Source organism: Geotrypetes seraphini, chromosome 6 (assembly GCF_902459505.1).
Source record: "Geotrypetes seraphini chromosome 6, aGeoSer1.1, whole genome shotgun sequence".
Taxonomy (NCBI): domain Eukaryota; kingdom Metazoa; phylum Chordata; class Amphibia; order Gymnophiona; family Dermophiidae; genus Geotrypetes; species Geotrypetes seraphini.
Genome location: NC_047089.1, coordinates 67,958,055 through 67,971,212, shown reverse-complemented (window position 1 = coordinate 67,971,212; position 13,158 = coordinate 67,958,055). Strand labels below are relative to the sequence as shown.

General features: G+C 42.3%; 1 protein-coding gene and 1 long non-coding RNA gene across 2 annotated transcripts in view; one reads left to right on the top strand and one right to left on the bottom strand.

Annotated features, from left to right (window-relative positions):
* EPSTI1 (epithelial stromal interaction 1) overlaps nucleotides 1-13,158 on the bottom strand; it is a 74,995-nt gene that overhangs the window by 39,253 nt on the left and 22,584 nt on the right. The window contains exon 5 of the mRNA XM_033949955.1: nucleotides 10,590-10,673. Coding sequence (XP_033805846.1) covers nucleotides 10,590-10,673 — 84 coding nt within the window. The remainder of the gene's footprint in view (nucleotides 1-10,589; nucleotides 10,674-13,158) is intronic.
* Nucleotides 7,820-8,763, top strand: LOC117362877. The gene is made up of 2 exons (XR_004539941.1): nucleotides 7,820-8,028; nucleotides 8,447-8,763. It is a non-coding gene; the product is annotated as an uncharacterized LOC117362877 (long non-coding RNA).

Here is a 13,158-nt window from a genome sequence, read left to right as displayed (position 1 = left end):
GTGGCTTAGTAAGGGGAGGGGATGGAAAGGAGATGAACACCCTGGGCACCGTCTTTTTGGGGGTGCCAGCAACTCTCTGCCCCCCATGCCACACTCGCACCCTCCCTTCCCAGCCCCCCTGCACCTCTTTAAAATCTTTGCCAGCATGAATAACTAATCTAGCCTGCTGCTCACGCTGGCCTGGTTTCCTCTGAAATCACTTCCAGGTCACGAGGCCAATAAGTGACCTCAGAGGGAAAGCCAATGCCAGCATGAGCAGCAAGCTGGAGAAACTGCTCACGCTGGCAAAGATTTAAAGAGGTAAGGGGTTGGGAAGGGAGGGTGTGAGTATGACGTGAGGGTGCAGAAGAAGCGGGGTGGGGGCAGAGAAGAGTGTGTGGGGTGGGGTTGATATGGAAGGAGCAGGGTGGCAGAGAGGAGGGCCCTAAAAATAGTGTGCAACCAGGTGCACATACAAGTTTTAACGGGTGTCAAAAAACCTCAATAACTGGTGGTTAGCATCCAAATATTGATGGTTCAGAGCTCATTATCCAATTCATTTGTGTGTGTATCTTGGGAGTGCAAACAAAGTTGAGTGTGCAAATTTGGGCACCATATATAGAATTTGCTGGATGACCTATAGAACACTGTAATACTAAAAATTACATGTGTATCATCAGCATTTAAGTAAAAGCACTTATACTATCTCTATGGCTAACGTAAGTGCTTGCGCATATAGGCATATATTTCATCTGTTAAACTTATATTCTGTAAGAGAAAGTGGGAACCTAATTCCTTTATAGAAAGGTATCACATAGGTACCCTCTGAGCACCTATATACAGGTGCACTCATAGAATTACCCCCTAAGAGGGAACAATTTCCCTTGCACTGACCACATAATACAATCATGAAAAATGCATTTAATGGTTAGACTTTTCATGGCACCAGGCTCGGTGAAGGATTTAATATATGCTGCAGCAATCATAATTAAGCTGGCAAAATAGAACAAGGGAACTGAAATCATGAATCAATCCAAGTATTCAGAATTCTTAGGCCATCTACTGTATTAACTGTATTTAGAAGGAGATAACAGCCTTGATAAGCCTGGATTTTAACCAAAACTGCAGTGGTACATGCTCTGCTAGTACACAATAAATGATTTGACCAGGACACCCCATTGTGTCAGGAATCACTGTTGATTCTGGAATCCCTAACTATCTTGACTGATATCCATTTTATATAAATGATGATAACATTATCATTCTCTTTGGATTAGATGTCTATAACTTTGGACATTGAGTCTCTGTAATCAAACATCCCTCAGAGAAGCTAGGAGGACTAGATGGGAGAATACTCGATTGAAGGTCTTCTTTTACTTGGCACCCTCATTGTGGAAACCACTTCCTAACTATGGCCCCCCTTTATCAAGCCGCGTTAGGGTTTTTTATCGCCGGCCGCTGCGGTAAAAGCTCTGATGCTCATGGAATTCCTATGAGCGTCGGAGCTTTTATCACAGTGGCTGGCAAAGTCTGACAAAAATGGCAAAATACAATTTACAAAGCATGATAAAAATATGGGAATGGGGGATTTGTATACTCTAAGATTTATTAGAGGAAGGATAAGTTTAAATATCTAAAAACTCAAAGACTTATCCACAATCAATACAGGAGACCAGTCAAAAACTATACAATTGCCATAGACTGAAAATTAAACAACTTTCTTGGAGACTCAAAAAAATGGAAGAAAAAAGGCCTCAGTTAAGCTTCATATAGCAAAAAAAAAAACCTCCCAGTTAGAAAATTCTTCAAACTGTTCTTTATTAAAGCCTCCAAAAAAGGCCAATGCACATAGCAGCACAGTATAGACTAATCATCTCTCAAGCCAACATCAAAATATGAAACCAAACACTTAGCTTAGATTAGCTTGCTTGGGACATGGACTTGTATACTGCCGTTCTGTGGCTTTGGCATTTCAAAGCTGACATTCAAAATAGTGGGCACTGAAGGATTAAGTGACTTGCCCAGGGTCACAAGGAGCAGCACCCGGATTTGATCTCACAATCTCTAGGTGCAGAGGCACTTCAGGGGTTGGCCATGCCTACTTTGGCATTCTGCGGTCTAAAGTGGCTTCCTATCTTATATTATAATGTAAGTTTTTATTTTGAAGCTGGAGCTGGAGTTGACTCCAACTTCACCCATAATTGTTTCCAGTTCTAACTCCGACTCCACAGCACTGGTTCTTTGTAATATTAGTGCTACCTTTCTGTGCATCTATATTTGCAATGAAGCACCTAATTATAGAATTGCGTTATTTTGTTTAGACATTTACTACCGGATTCTGTGTCTGGTGTCGATATCATTGGCTGCTTTAAAAGTCTGCTTTGGCGTTTGGCGACCTAAAGCACCTAAATAGGCATGATTCCGGTGCCTTTTATGTTGGTGCTGGTAGGTACTTCTACCTCAACATTTTTCACCATTTCTGATGGCATTCTTCAATTAACTTAGGTGCCTGTTGTTTGGTTTTCATTTTTGGGGGGGTCATTTAGCATGTGCTAAACAGTTTTAATGTGCACCCAAACCATTTAGCACATATTAGGAGTAGTGCTGCCCGATTCACGATTCGAATCGATTTACCGATTCATTTCAGGTGAATCGATTCAAATCGATTAAAAAAATTGGCCTTCCGATTCATTGTCTGACCCTCCCCCCTCGCCCCCTAAAGCAGGATCGGCAGCGCTGTCTCTTGCTGGCCGGCCGCTGCCTCTCCTCCTTTAGAGAGCGAGGGGGAAGGGGGGAGGGTCAGTCGTGAAGTGCTGCAGTGTCCGGCTTCCCCCCTGGTCTCCCGTGCCTCCTTTTACCTGATTCCAGCAGGGAGCAGCCTGCAGAGATGGTTGCCAGTATTTTAGCGATCATTGCAGGTTGCCATGGGCCTCAGGAGCTATCTCCCCCTGCCGCGATCCTGCCTCTGACGTTAGAGGAGGGGCGTGACTGTGGCAGAGGGAAGACAGCTCCTAAGGCCAATGGCAACCTGCAATGATCGCTAAAGTACCGGCAATCATCTCTGCAGGCTGTACCTGCACCAGAGCTACTCGGACCTGGGCCGGCTCTTCACTTCCTCGAGGACCACGTCAAGCTGTCAGTCGTCCCTGCTCGAAGGTTTGTGCGGCCGCTGCTTCTGCTGCATGCTTGCCAAATTCAAGAAGTATTGGGGAGGGGAATAGGAATATTTGCAACCTTATGTGTTTGTTTTCGTTCTTTGATTTCATGCCTACTTAAAATAAATGCTGCGAAATACCCTTGCTCTATATAATGCCCCTAGTTATTCTAACAAAGTTAAACAAGGTTGGAATATTCAAAAGTAAATGATTTTTCTAAAATACCTCAGCCCCACCACTCCACCGCTATGTTAGCTTCAAAACAGCGGGAGATTTACGTGGCAACTCATCATAGGTATTAAATTTATCTAAATGCTGTGATAGTTTTACTAAATCATTATCATTTTTATAAACTGATATATTTTTATTGGTGTGTATACTTAGCTTTTAACCACACAGCTGGACCTGGGAGCCAGACCCGACATGTTTCGCACAAACAGTGCTGTTTCAAGGGTCTCCCGAGGCCGCCGTTGTCATCCGACTCACAAGTGCAACTTCTGTGAAAAGAAGTTGCACTTGTGAGTCGGATGACAACGGCGGCCTCGGGAGACCCTTGAAACAGCACTGTTTGTGCGAAACATGTCGGGTCTGGCTCCCAGGTCCAGCTGTGTGGTTAAAAGCTAAGTATACACACCAATAAAAATATATCAGTTTATAAAAATGATAATGATTTAGTAAAACTATCACAGCATTTAGATAAATTTAATACCTATGATGAGTTGCCACGTAAATCTCCCGCTGTTTTGAAGCTAACATAGCGGTGGAGTGGTGGGGCTGAGGTATTTTAGAAAAACCATTTACTTTTGAATATTCCAACCTTGTTTAACTTTGCTATCATTTAAGAAGGGTTGGTGTTAGAACTAACAACTAACACACTGATATTGCACTAAAGCCTAGTTATTCTAATGCAGTAGCTATTGGGGGGAGGAGATGTTGATTAATGGAAAGAAGTAAAATGGTAAAACCTGGAACTTTATTCCTTTTTTTTTTTTCAACTATATACTTTTATTCAATTTTTCAATTAACATGTCAGTTTAAATGGGTTTATTATTGATTCGCTTTTTGGATAGCTGTCATTAGCAATGCTCTATATTGTGCAATGCTATGCAGTGCATTGTGAGCCAGCAGACACACTCCACCCACCCTATGTTGGCGGTGGGAGCTTGATAAGAGAGGGAGGGGTGCGGGGAAATGGGTGCCAGCCTGGCACTGGCCACCCCATAGTAGGCTGTTCCATGCTAGAATCAGTAAATGGAGGCATGGGAAGTCAGGGAGGAACACACAGGGGGGAGGTGCAGTCCTTCGGGGGGGGACAGGTCTTCAGGGGTGGGGTGCCGGCCTTCAGGGGGGACAGGCAGGCCTTCAGGGGTGGGGTGTAGACCTTCAGGGGAGGACAGACCTTCAGGGGAGGGGGCCCTGGTGTAGAAGTAGACAGAGGGAGGGAGGAAGAGGGGGTTCAAAGAGATGTGCATATGCCGGACTTTGGGGGGGAAGAAATAATGGGTCTAAAAACAGAGGAGAGGGAGAGAGATGGTGGACAATGGGATTTAGGGATGAAAAGAACAGAAAGGGAGAGATGGTGGACCCTAGGGTGGTGAGGAAGGAGGGAGAGATGCTGGATGAAAGTTGAGAAAAGGTGGATCTGTGAATGGAGATGAAAAAAAAGGAAAGATGCCAGACCTCCAGGGGAGGGAAAGGAAACGGAAAGGGAGCACAGAGACAGAAGATTGATGGTTAGCATGGAGAAAGAAGAAAGAAGGGAGACCCTGGCAAACAAGTTATCAGAAGACAACCAAAGCCTGGGACCAACAAGATTTGAATAATGACCAGACAACAAAAGATAGAAAAAATAATTTTATTTTCTGTTTTGTGATTACAATATGTCAGATTTGAAAAGTGTATCCTGCCAGAGCTGGTGTTAGACTGCGAGCGTGAGCTAGGTTTTAACAGAGAGAGGAAAAGGTTTTTTTGTTTGTTTATTTTGTTTACACCACAGCACCAGTGTGGTTAGGAGAAGGAAAAGGGGGTGAAAAGGCTATAAAAGGGGTGAAGAGGCTATAAAATAAACCCACCAGGATGTTTTAAATAAATACCCAATTGGGCAAGAAAATCGATTCAATAGGCTGAATCGAGTCAAAATATTTTTTTTCCTGAATCGGGCAGCACTAATTAGGAGATCAAAATGAAATGTAATTTGGATACATTTGTTGTTATGTTTCAGATAGGAAAAATGGCACCAAATGAAACAGGAAATTTCATCGGTGTTTCTCTGTTATTTTCAAACAGCACAGCCTAATCCTACTAATTGGGCAGTATCACAGTTGCCTCCGAAACAATTTCCCCAAATGGGTTAGTTTTGAGCATACTATGACATACATGAACAAATCTCACTCCTGCCATGGTATGTGGCGTCTGATCTCAATCTCTCAAATTTACTGGAGAATGCACATTGTAAAACTTGCATTGTGAGAAAGAGAGCTTCCCCTTGGGGCACATAAGATGTAAGATGTATAGGTAACCGATCTAGGTGCATTTGGAAATTATTTTTGATCAAGCCGGTGGCGCCCAAAATGATAGGACATATTTTAGTATCTTTCTGACACATTTTCTTGGTCTCCAACTTCATTTCCCGGTACTTGAGGATCTTCTACCTCTCCATGTGATTCACAGAATAATTGCTTGGCACTGACACCTCAGTTTTCTTGTCTCACTGTGTACTTTACAGTGAATGCTGGAATTAATGATTTTCCGTAGAACATTTTCAATACAACCCCACCCCCAATTCAGGTTTCAGTTTCTTTAAATGTTCACTTTACACTCTGCTTGCTCTGAAAGCACAATAAATTCTTCACGCACAATGGATGAGTACACTCATTCTCAGATATTCATTTCATATTCCATGGAGCTGCTTTCAGAAACGCCTCATGCGTGTTCGCTATTATTTTCTGTTGTGTATCAATTACTAAACAGCTGTTACCCAAGAGACATTCTTCTGCTACAATATTTCACCAGAGAAAACTCAGATCACCATACCGTTTTGCATTTTCAAAAAAAAAAAATATATATAGTTTCTGCTTTTTTAAATGCATGAGCTTGTTGGATTTCAAGCCAAAGCTCTTAATCAAAATGCAAGAACAAACCTATTACATTCCTGGAACAATCCCAAGAATAAGTATGTTACTTCAAATAAGAAACATGGCATGCTTTTTCAAGTTACTTGAGGAGTCCATTTTCAACAGGATTGAGCTTCCTATGTATAGAGTTAGAAACTAATTGGAAATGTCTGAAAATAGATTCCAGATGAACAACTAAATTTTTTTCATTGCCTTGATTTCAAGCAGAGGTTGTCTCTCCACATATCAGTTTTTTCGGCGTATCCATCATCATAGGACTATTAGGGACCCCTGAAGAAGACATCTTGTCGAAACGCGGACCGTGTTGGGTCCAGCGCTATTAGTGGACTAGGTCCTTATGATTTGTATGTGGATTTTTACTTCTCATGTGGATTATTTTTTATGTTGATTATTTTACTGTATATCTGGAACTTGGATTTTTATTGTATATTTGGAACTTTTGATTCTCTCATTAAAGTCCATCTAAGGATCATCGCCATACCACAGTGTTCTTTTAGTTTATTTTGGACTTCTTTTTCTGTGGACTCTTGGGGTCAATTTCTTTGGTTTGCAACTAAATATAGCCACCTAGTCATTGAAGGGAACCAACTTTGGCTGTTCAAAAAGTGGACAGCCCTAGGTGGTAGTGCATATAGATTACAAAATACTATAGTTTACTTGCATATTTGACAAATATAGCACAGACATTTACACTAGCTGATATAAATGGCCATGCTTGGTACTTACATTATTATTTTATAAATTAAAAAAAGGACAGAATGAAGAGGTAGAAGCATAATGGGGGAAACAGAGTGAGGAACAGAGAAGAAGGAGGGCAAATCTACAGAACTATCACCTGAAATGAGGGTAGCAAGGTACAGAAGTCAAGAACCATTAGGGTGGAGGAAGCAGCATTAGAGCATAGAGAAGAACAGTGGCTTAGTAAGGGGGAGGGGGGACCACCCTGGGTGTCATCTTTGCAGGGGCGCCAGCACCTCTCCTTCTCTCCACTCCCCGGCATATCTCTTGAAATGTTCAACAGCATGAGCAGCATCTTCCATCTGCTGCTTGTGCTGGCTTCGGCTCCCTTCTGACGTCACTTCCTGGGCGGGGGGACCAGGATGTGATGTCATAAGGGAGACGAGGCCGGCAGGTGCAGCAGGCAGAAGATGCTGCTCGTACCAGCCAGCATTTCAAGAGGTACCCGGTGTGACCAACCCAGGAAAAGGCAGCATTAGGAACTTACGGTCCCTTACCAAATGAGCTGGTCAGTAGCCATAGTCAGGAGTTAGCTGGGTACTCCCCAGTCAGTGAAGCTGAACAAGTCAGGGACTGGTTACCTAGCCACACACAAAGGAGACCTCAGGAAAGGTTTATTGCTGAGCCAAGAAGGTTTGCTGTTTTTAAAGAGAAGCCTGGTATTTTGAGACAGTCCCTTAAAAAGCAATATGGAAGAAGCCAGGCTCCTCAGCTTAGAGAATCAATTCCCCTCTTCCGCTCCAGGTGCAGTGGGCGTGGCTCTTCCAAGCATAAAATGCAGGGCTTGGAACAGCTAGAGGAGGAGCCGGGGGAGGAGCAAGAGAAGCAGGTGAAACAGCCTCAGGAGCAGTGCTGGAGGCAGCAGAAGGAGCTGGTGGAAAGGACCAAGGGAGCAAAGCAGTGCCTTGCTGAGCCATGGTTGGGCCAAGAGGTGGACATTCTTGAGGAGGAACTGGCTTCACCCCAAACCTCCAGGGAACCACCAGATTGGGAAGCTATGGCCCACCTGTGGGCCAGAGGAGGTCAGTTACCTTTCTGAAGTTAGGGAGGTGGGTCCCTGAAAGGTTAAACCTTTGAACTGTTTTGAATTGTGGGGGTTTTTCTCCTTTGCCAGTTTGATATAAACTGGGGCTGGGAAGCCGAAGCTTGTATAGGAGGAAGCAGGAAGCTGACTTTGGGAAGTTTTATTTCTTTTACCCTATCAGTGTTTTGGAGTTTTTTCTTTTCCTGCATTTCTTTTTGGCTGTGAAGTTGTTGTTTTTTCCCTACTGCTCAGTTTGGCAGTAATTGCAGCCAGGTGTGGACTGTTGGGAATGGGTTCCTGGGGAGAAGGCTCAAGAGCCCTAGAAGTCAGACCAAGAGGATTGGCACTTATTTTGAGGTTTTTGTTTTTTTTAAAATAAATGCTAATGTGAATTTCTTCTCCTTTGTGCAAGCCAGACCGCACTTACCACTTCAACCAGGAGGAAAAGGAACAACCTTCCTTTCTTTGAAGTACTTACCAGCATAAAGCCATTACAGGACCTGATTAAATCTGTGAGACCACCTGCAGCACAAGCCATTGCAAACAGCTACAACTCAGTGGTGCAGTTTATGGTGTATCTTCTTTCTGTTTGGCATTGCATGTTTCTCTGTAAAGTTTTCTTTTTGAGTTTCATGAAAACTGTGGTGTGGATTGCCTTTGTGATTTACAATTGCCAACCTGACTATTTAGCTTTAAGCCTAGTGAAAGGGCTAAATAAAGACTACTTGTTTTGTATGGTGGTGTTCTTGGCTACTGCAGCCAGCATACCGGCTGGACCTGGGCAAGCTCCCGGGCCAGTGTTTACTCCTAAGGGTTACCCTAGTTCCAGGGGAATATGCCAGGGATCCGAATCTAGTCCCCCCCAGTGCTCTCTACTGTCCTGACTGGAGGCCTGGTGGGCGACACCTGGGGGGGTGGGGGAAGGAGATGGGGGTGCTCAAGCGGTGAGGGACAGGGGATGCTCAAGTGATAGGAAAGAGCAGAGGGGCGTACAGCATGGCGAGGCCGGGCACCACTGCCCGGATGCTAACTTCCCTAGGTACGCCACTGGATAAGAGCTATGAACTATATAATGAATCACTATAATTTATGGGAGTTGATATTCAATATGATTTAACCAGAAAAGAGAGCAAAAAAGCAAACAGGATGCTAGGAATTATTAAAAAGGGGATGGTTAACAAGACTAACCCCCTTTTCTACTAAACCGTGCTAGCGGTTTTAACGCGGGGAGCTGCGATGAATGGCGCATGCTGCTCCCGACGCTCATAGAGTTCTTATGAGCATTGGGAGCAGCGTGGGTCATTCAGTGCGGCTCCCGGCGCTAAAACCGCTAAGACGGTTTAGCATAAGAGGCCCTAAGAATGTTATAATGCCCCTGTATCGCTCCTTGGTGCGACCACACCTGATGACACTAATTGTATTAAGCAGGATATAAGGAGGGGGGGCCCATAATCAATTCTGGTCTTTTTATCTCAAGAAAGATATAGTGGCACTAGAAAAGGTTCAAAGAAGAGCGACCAATATGATAAAGGGGATGGAACTCCTTGTATATTGATACAAGGTCAAATACAGATTCTAGGCTGGCTTCAGTGCCAAACCCAAAATTAAACCCCAAATTTGGTTGGCCTCAAAGTATTATGTTCTGTTTTAAAGCCTGATTGGCATGGATGTTATATATTGGTAGTCTCAAAGTTTACAAGTGGTTTCACAACTACCTGTTCAACTACCTTAGCAAGGAAACTTGAATTCAAAGTAGATCTTCTCAGGTAGCAAATAATCTAATGTTGAAGATTTCAAGACTAGGGGCTCCTTTTACTAAGCTGCGGCTAGCGGTTTTAGCGTGTGCTAAATTGCCACACGCGATAGACGCTAACGCCACCATTGAGCTGGTGTTAGTTTTTACGCATAGCATGGGGGTTATTGCGCGCTAATAGGCAGCGTGCTCTAAACGCTAGCGCACCTTAGTAAAAGGAGCCCTAGGTGAACTATAGCATGTTTCCATGTTTTAGGAATCACTCCAATATATAAACCTTTGACTAATCATCTGTAGTAAAAGAGATACAAGATCATGTAATAGATATTTTATTGAAGAAGGTGGTATAGGATCTAGCTGACAACTATTTTTTCTCATAGTAGATAATAGGTCAGACAATGAAGTCAGAGAACAAGGTTGAAAAAACTGGAACTGGGACTTGGGGATATTCTTGGATTTCAAGCTTAAAATCTCATTAGACTACATGGATTCTGACACTGTTAGGAAGAAATATCAGAGGATCAATTATCCTCAACTAATACTGATGAAATTAATGAGGCATTATCCAGAAGTGATCTACATTGCACTAAAGTATTCTCCCAAAGACTTAGCAGAAAGTATAACAGAAGATACTGAATCTACATTATTTCCTATTATGTCTTTTATTAATGAAAATAATTTATGAGCTCTTTTGTCTCTCTCTATCACTAATTTAGAATAATAAGATCTCTTGGCTGATTTTGTTTACTATAGAATTTTCATAAACTTGTGCAGTATATTTATAGGAAGATAAAGGAAAATCATACCTTTTCTCTTTGAATAGTTTTCATTTTCAGGATTTCAGCTTCTTCCTCCTCCTTTATTTTTCTTTGGTAGTCATCTCTCTTAAACTACACATTAAAAAAATCAGAAAAACAGTATAACCTTCCAATTCTGATAAATAAGAACAATATTTACAATTCTGATAACTGCTTTCATAGAAAGCTAACAATCAGTTAGCTTAGCAGGGTTTAAAAAAGGTTTGAATAATTTCCTAAAAGAGAAGTCCATAGTCATCTCGGCTTGGGGAAATCCACTGCTTATTCCTAGGATAAGCAGCATAAAATTGGTTTTACTACTTGTGACCTGGATTTGCCACTGTTAGAAACAGGATACTGGGCTTGATGGACCTTCAGTCTATCCCAGTACGGAAATTCTTATGTTCTTAAAGCATAATTTCTACCATGGTTATATAAACAACATCCACTGAAACACACATGTACACATACACACACAAAATATTGAATTAGTTTAGCCCTTTTGAGGGTCATTTTATATTCATTTTCACACATATGTGACCACAGGTGCAAAAAACATTTTGCCCGCACCAGGCCACTCCTTAGAGGGAGCATTAAAAGAGACATGATGGCAGATAAAGGCCAAATAACCCATCTAGTTTGCCCATCCACAGTAACCATTATCTCTTCCTCTCTCTAAGAGATCCCACATGCCTATCCCACGCCTTCCTGAATTCAGACACAGTCTCTATCTCCACCACTTCTTCTGGGAGACTGTTCCACGCATCTACCACTCTTTTTGTAAAAAAGTATTTATTTTGATTACTCCGGAGCCTATCACCTCTTAACTTCATCCTATGCCCTCTCATTCCACAGCTTCCTTTCAATTGAAATGTGAATTGTCCAGGTGATTAAGTGTTCCAGTGATGAAATGTCTCAGTGATTAAGGGGTCCTTTTATCAAGCTGCGGTAGGGGTTTAACACGTGTAATACCGCGCATTAAACCACCTGCCGCGTTAGCCGCTAACGCCTGCATTGAGCAGGCGTTAGTTTTTTAGCCAGCTGTGGGGGTTAGCACATGATGAAATGTCCGATGCGCTAACCCCGCTAGCGTGGCTTGATAAAAGGACCCCTAAGTGATGAAGGGTCCCAGTGATGTAATGTCCCAGGGATGAATTGGTGAATTTGACAGTGCCACTCTTGACCTTTGCAAAGCTATCTGTAACTCACAAACCTATGTTTTCCATGCAGGGTCCAGTTTGCTGGAATGCTCTTCCTTTGGAGCTAAGGTAGGCTCCTACTTTGATTCAATTTAGGAAAGGTTTGGAAACAGCCTTATTTGCATGTCGATTTATGAGGTTATAAATTTGCCTGAGATGGGACTTATTGAATACCTTTCTTTGAAAGCTGTATGACCTGCTTTTCTTGTTATGCAGTTTTTATGATGTTTTACATTTATGTGTTATTGTGGGCCTTGTTTTACAAAGCCACGCTAGCGGCTGCTGCGCGGTAACGGTCCCGAAGCCCGTAGAGATTTATAGGGCTTCAGGGCTGTTGCTGCGCGGCTTTGTAAAACAGGCTGTGTGTGTTGGGGGGGGGGGGTTTCTCTCTTTTTCTGGCTTTCGCCAGAGAGGTTCTGTTTGGTGATAATTTGTTAATATATGTTTTGTATTTTATTTGATTTCGTATGTAACTTTGGAATCCACTTAGCATTGCTGGATTTGCGTGATATACATATTTTAAATAAATAAATATTTCCTTTACATCATTTTTAACAATTAAAATTTTGTAGCTTTTTTGTTCAGCTGTGAATTTTAGGGCTCCTTTTACAAAGGTGCACTAATGGATTTAGCATGTGCTAAATGCTAAGAAGCCCACAGGTATAAAATGGGCTTCAAGTTTCAAGTTTAATTAAAATTTCTTATACCGCCTAATCAGCCTTCCAGGCGGTGTACAAAATCATAAAAGCATACAATAGCTAAAATACAAATTTAAAAGGCAGGGGGGCGACAAAGACTTTTGGAGACATAAAACCATAACAGGTGGAAACAAGAGGATAATGGGCAAGAGCTACAATTTTTAAAGATAAAAGATAACAATTTAAGGGAAAAACAGGAGGAGAAATGGAAATACAATCATAACATTTAGCACACACTAATCATAGGTGCACGCTAAGGGCTCCTTTTATGAAGGTGCGCTAGCGTTTTTAGCGCATGCACCAGATTAGCACGTGCTAGCTGAGAAACTACTGCCTGCTCAAGAAGAGGCGGTAGCGGCTAGCATGTTAAGGCCCTAACGCACCTTCGTAAAAGGAACCAATAGAATTCAGTTTGTCACATACATGAACACTGGGCTGATCTTGGTTTTACTCTAGTTTAAAAAAATCAAATACAGTACTCCCAAATTTTATATATGGCGCTTATTGCATGTGCACATTTGGGTACATAGTACACACCCCAATCTGTGCACACAATTTAACTGAATAATAAGCCAATTAGTGCCAGTGATTGGATGCTAACAATCAATTATTTGCACTAATTGACAACAATTTGAAGTTTCATATGTAACGTTTTCAGCACACAACTGAAAAGAAGCATGG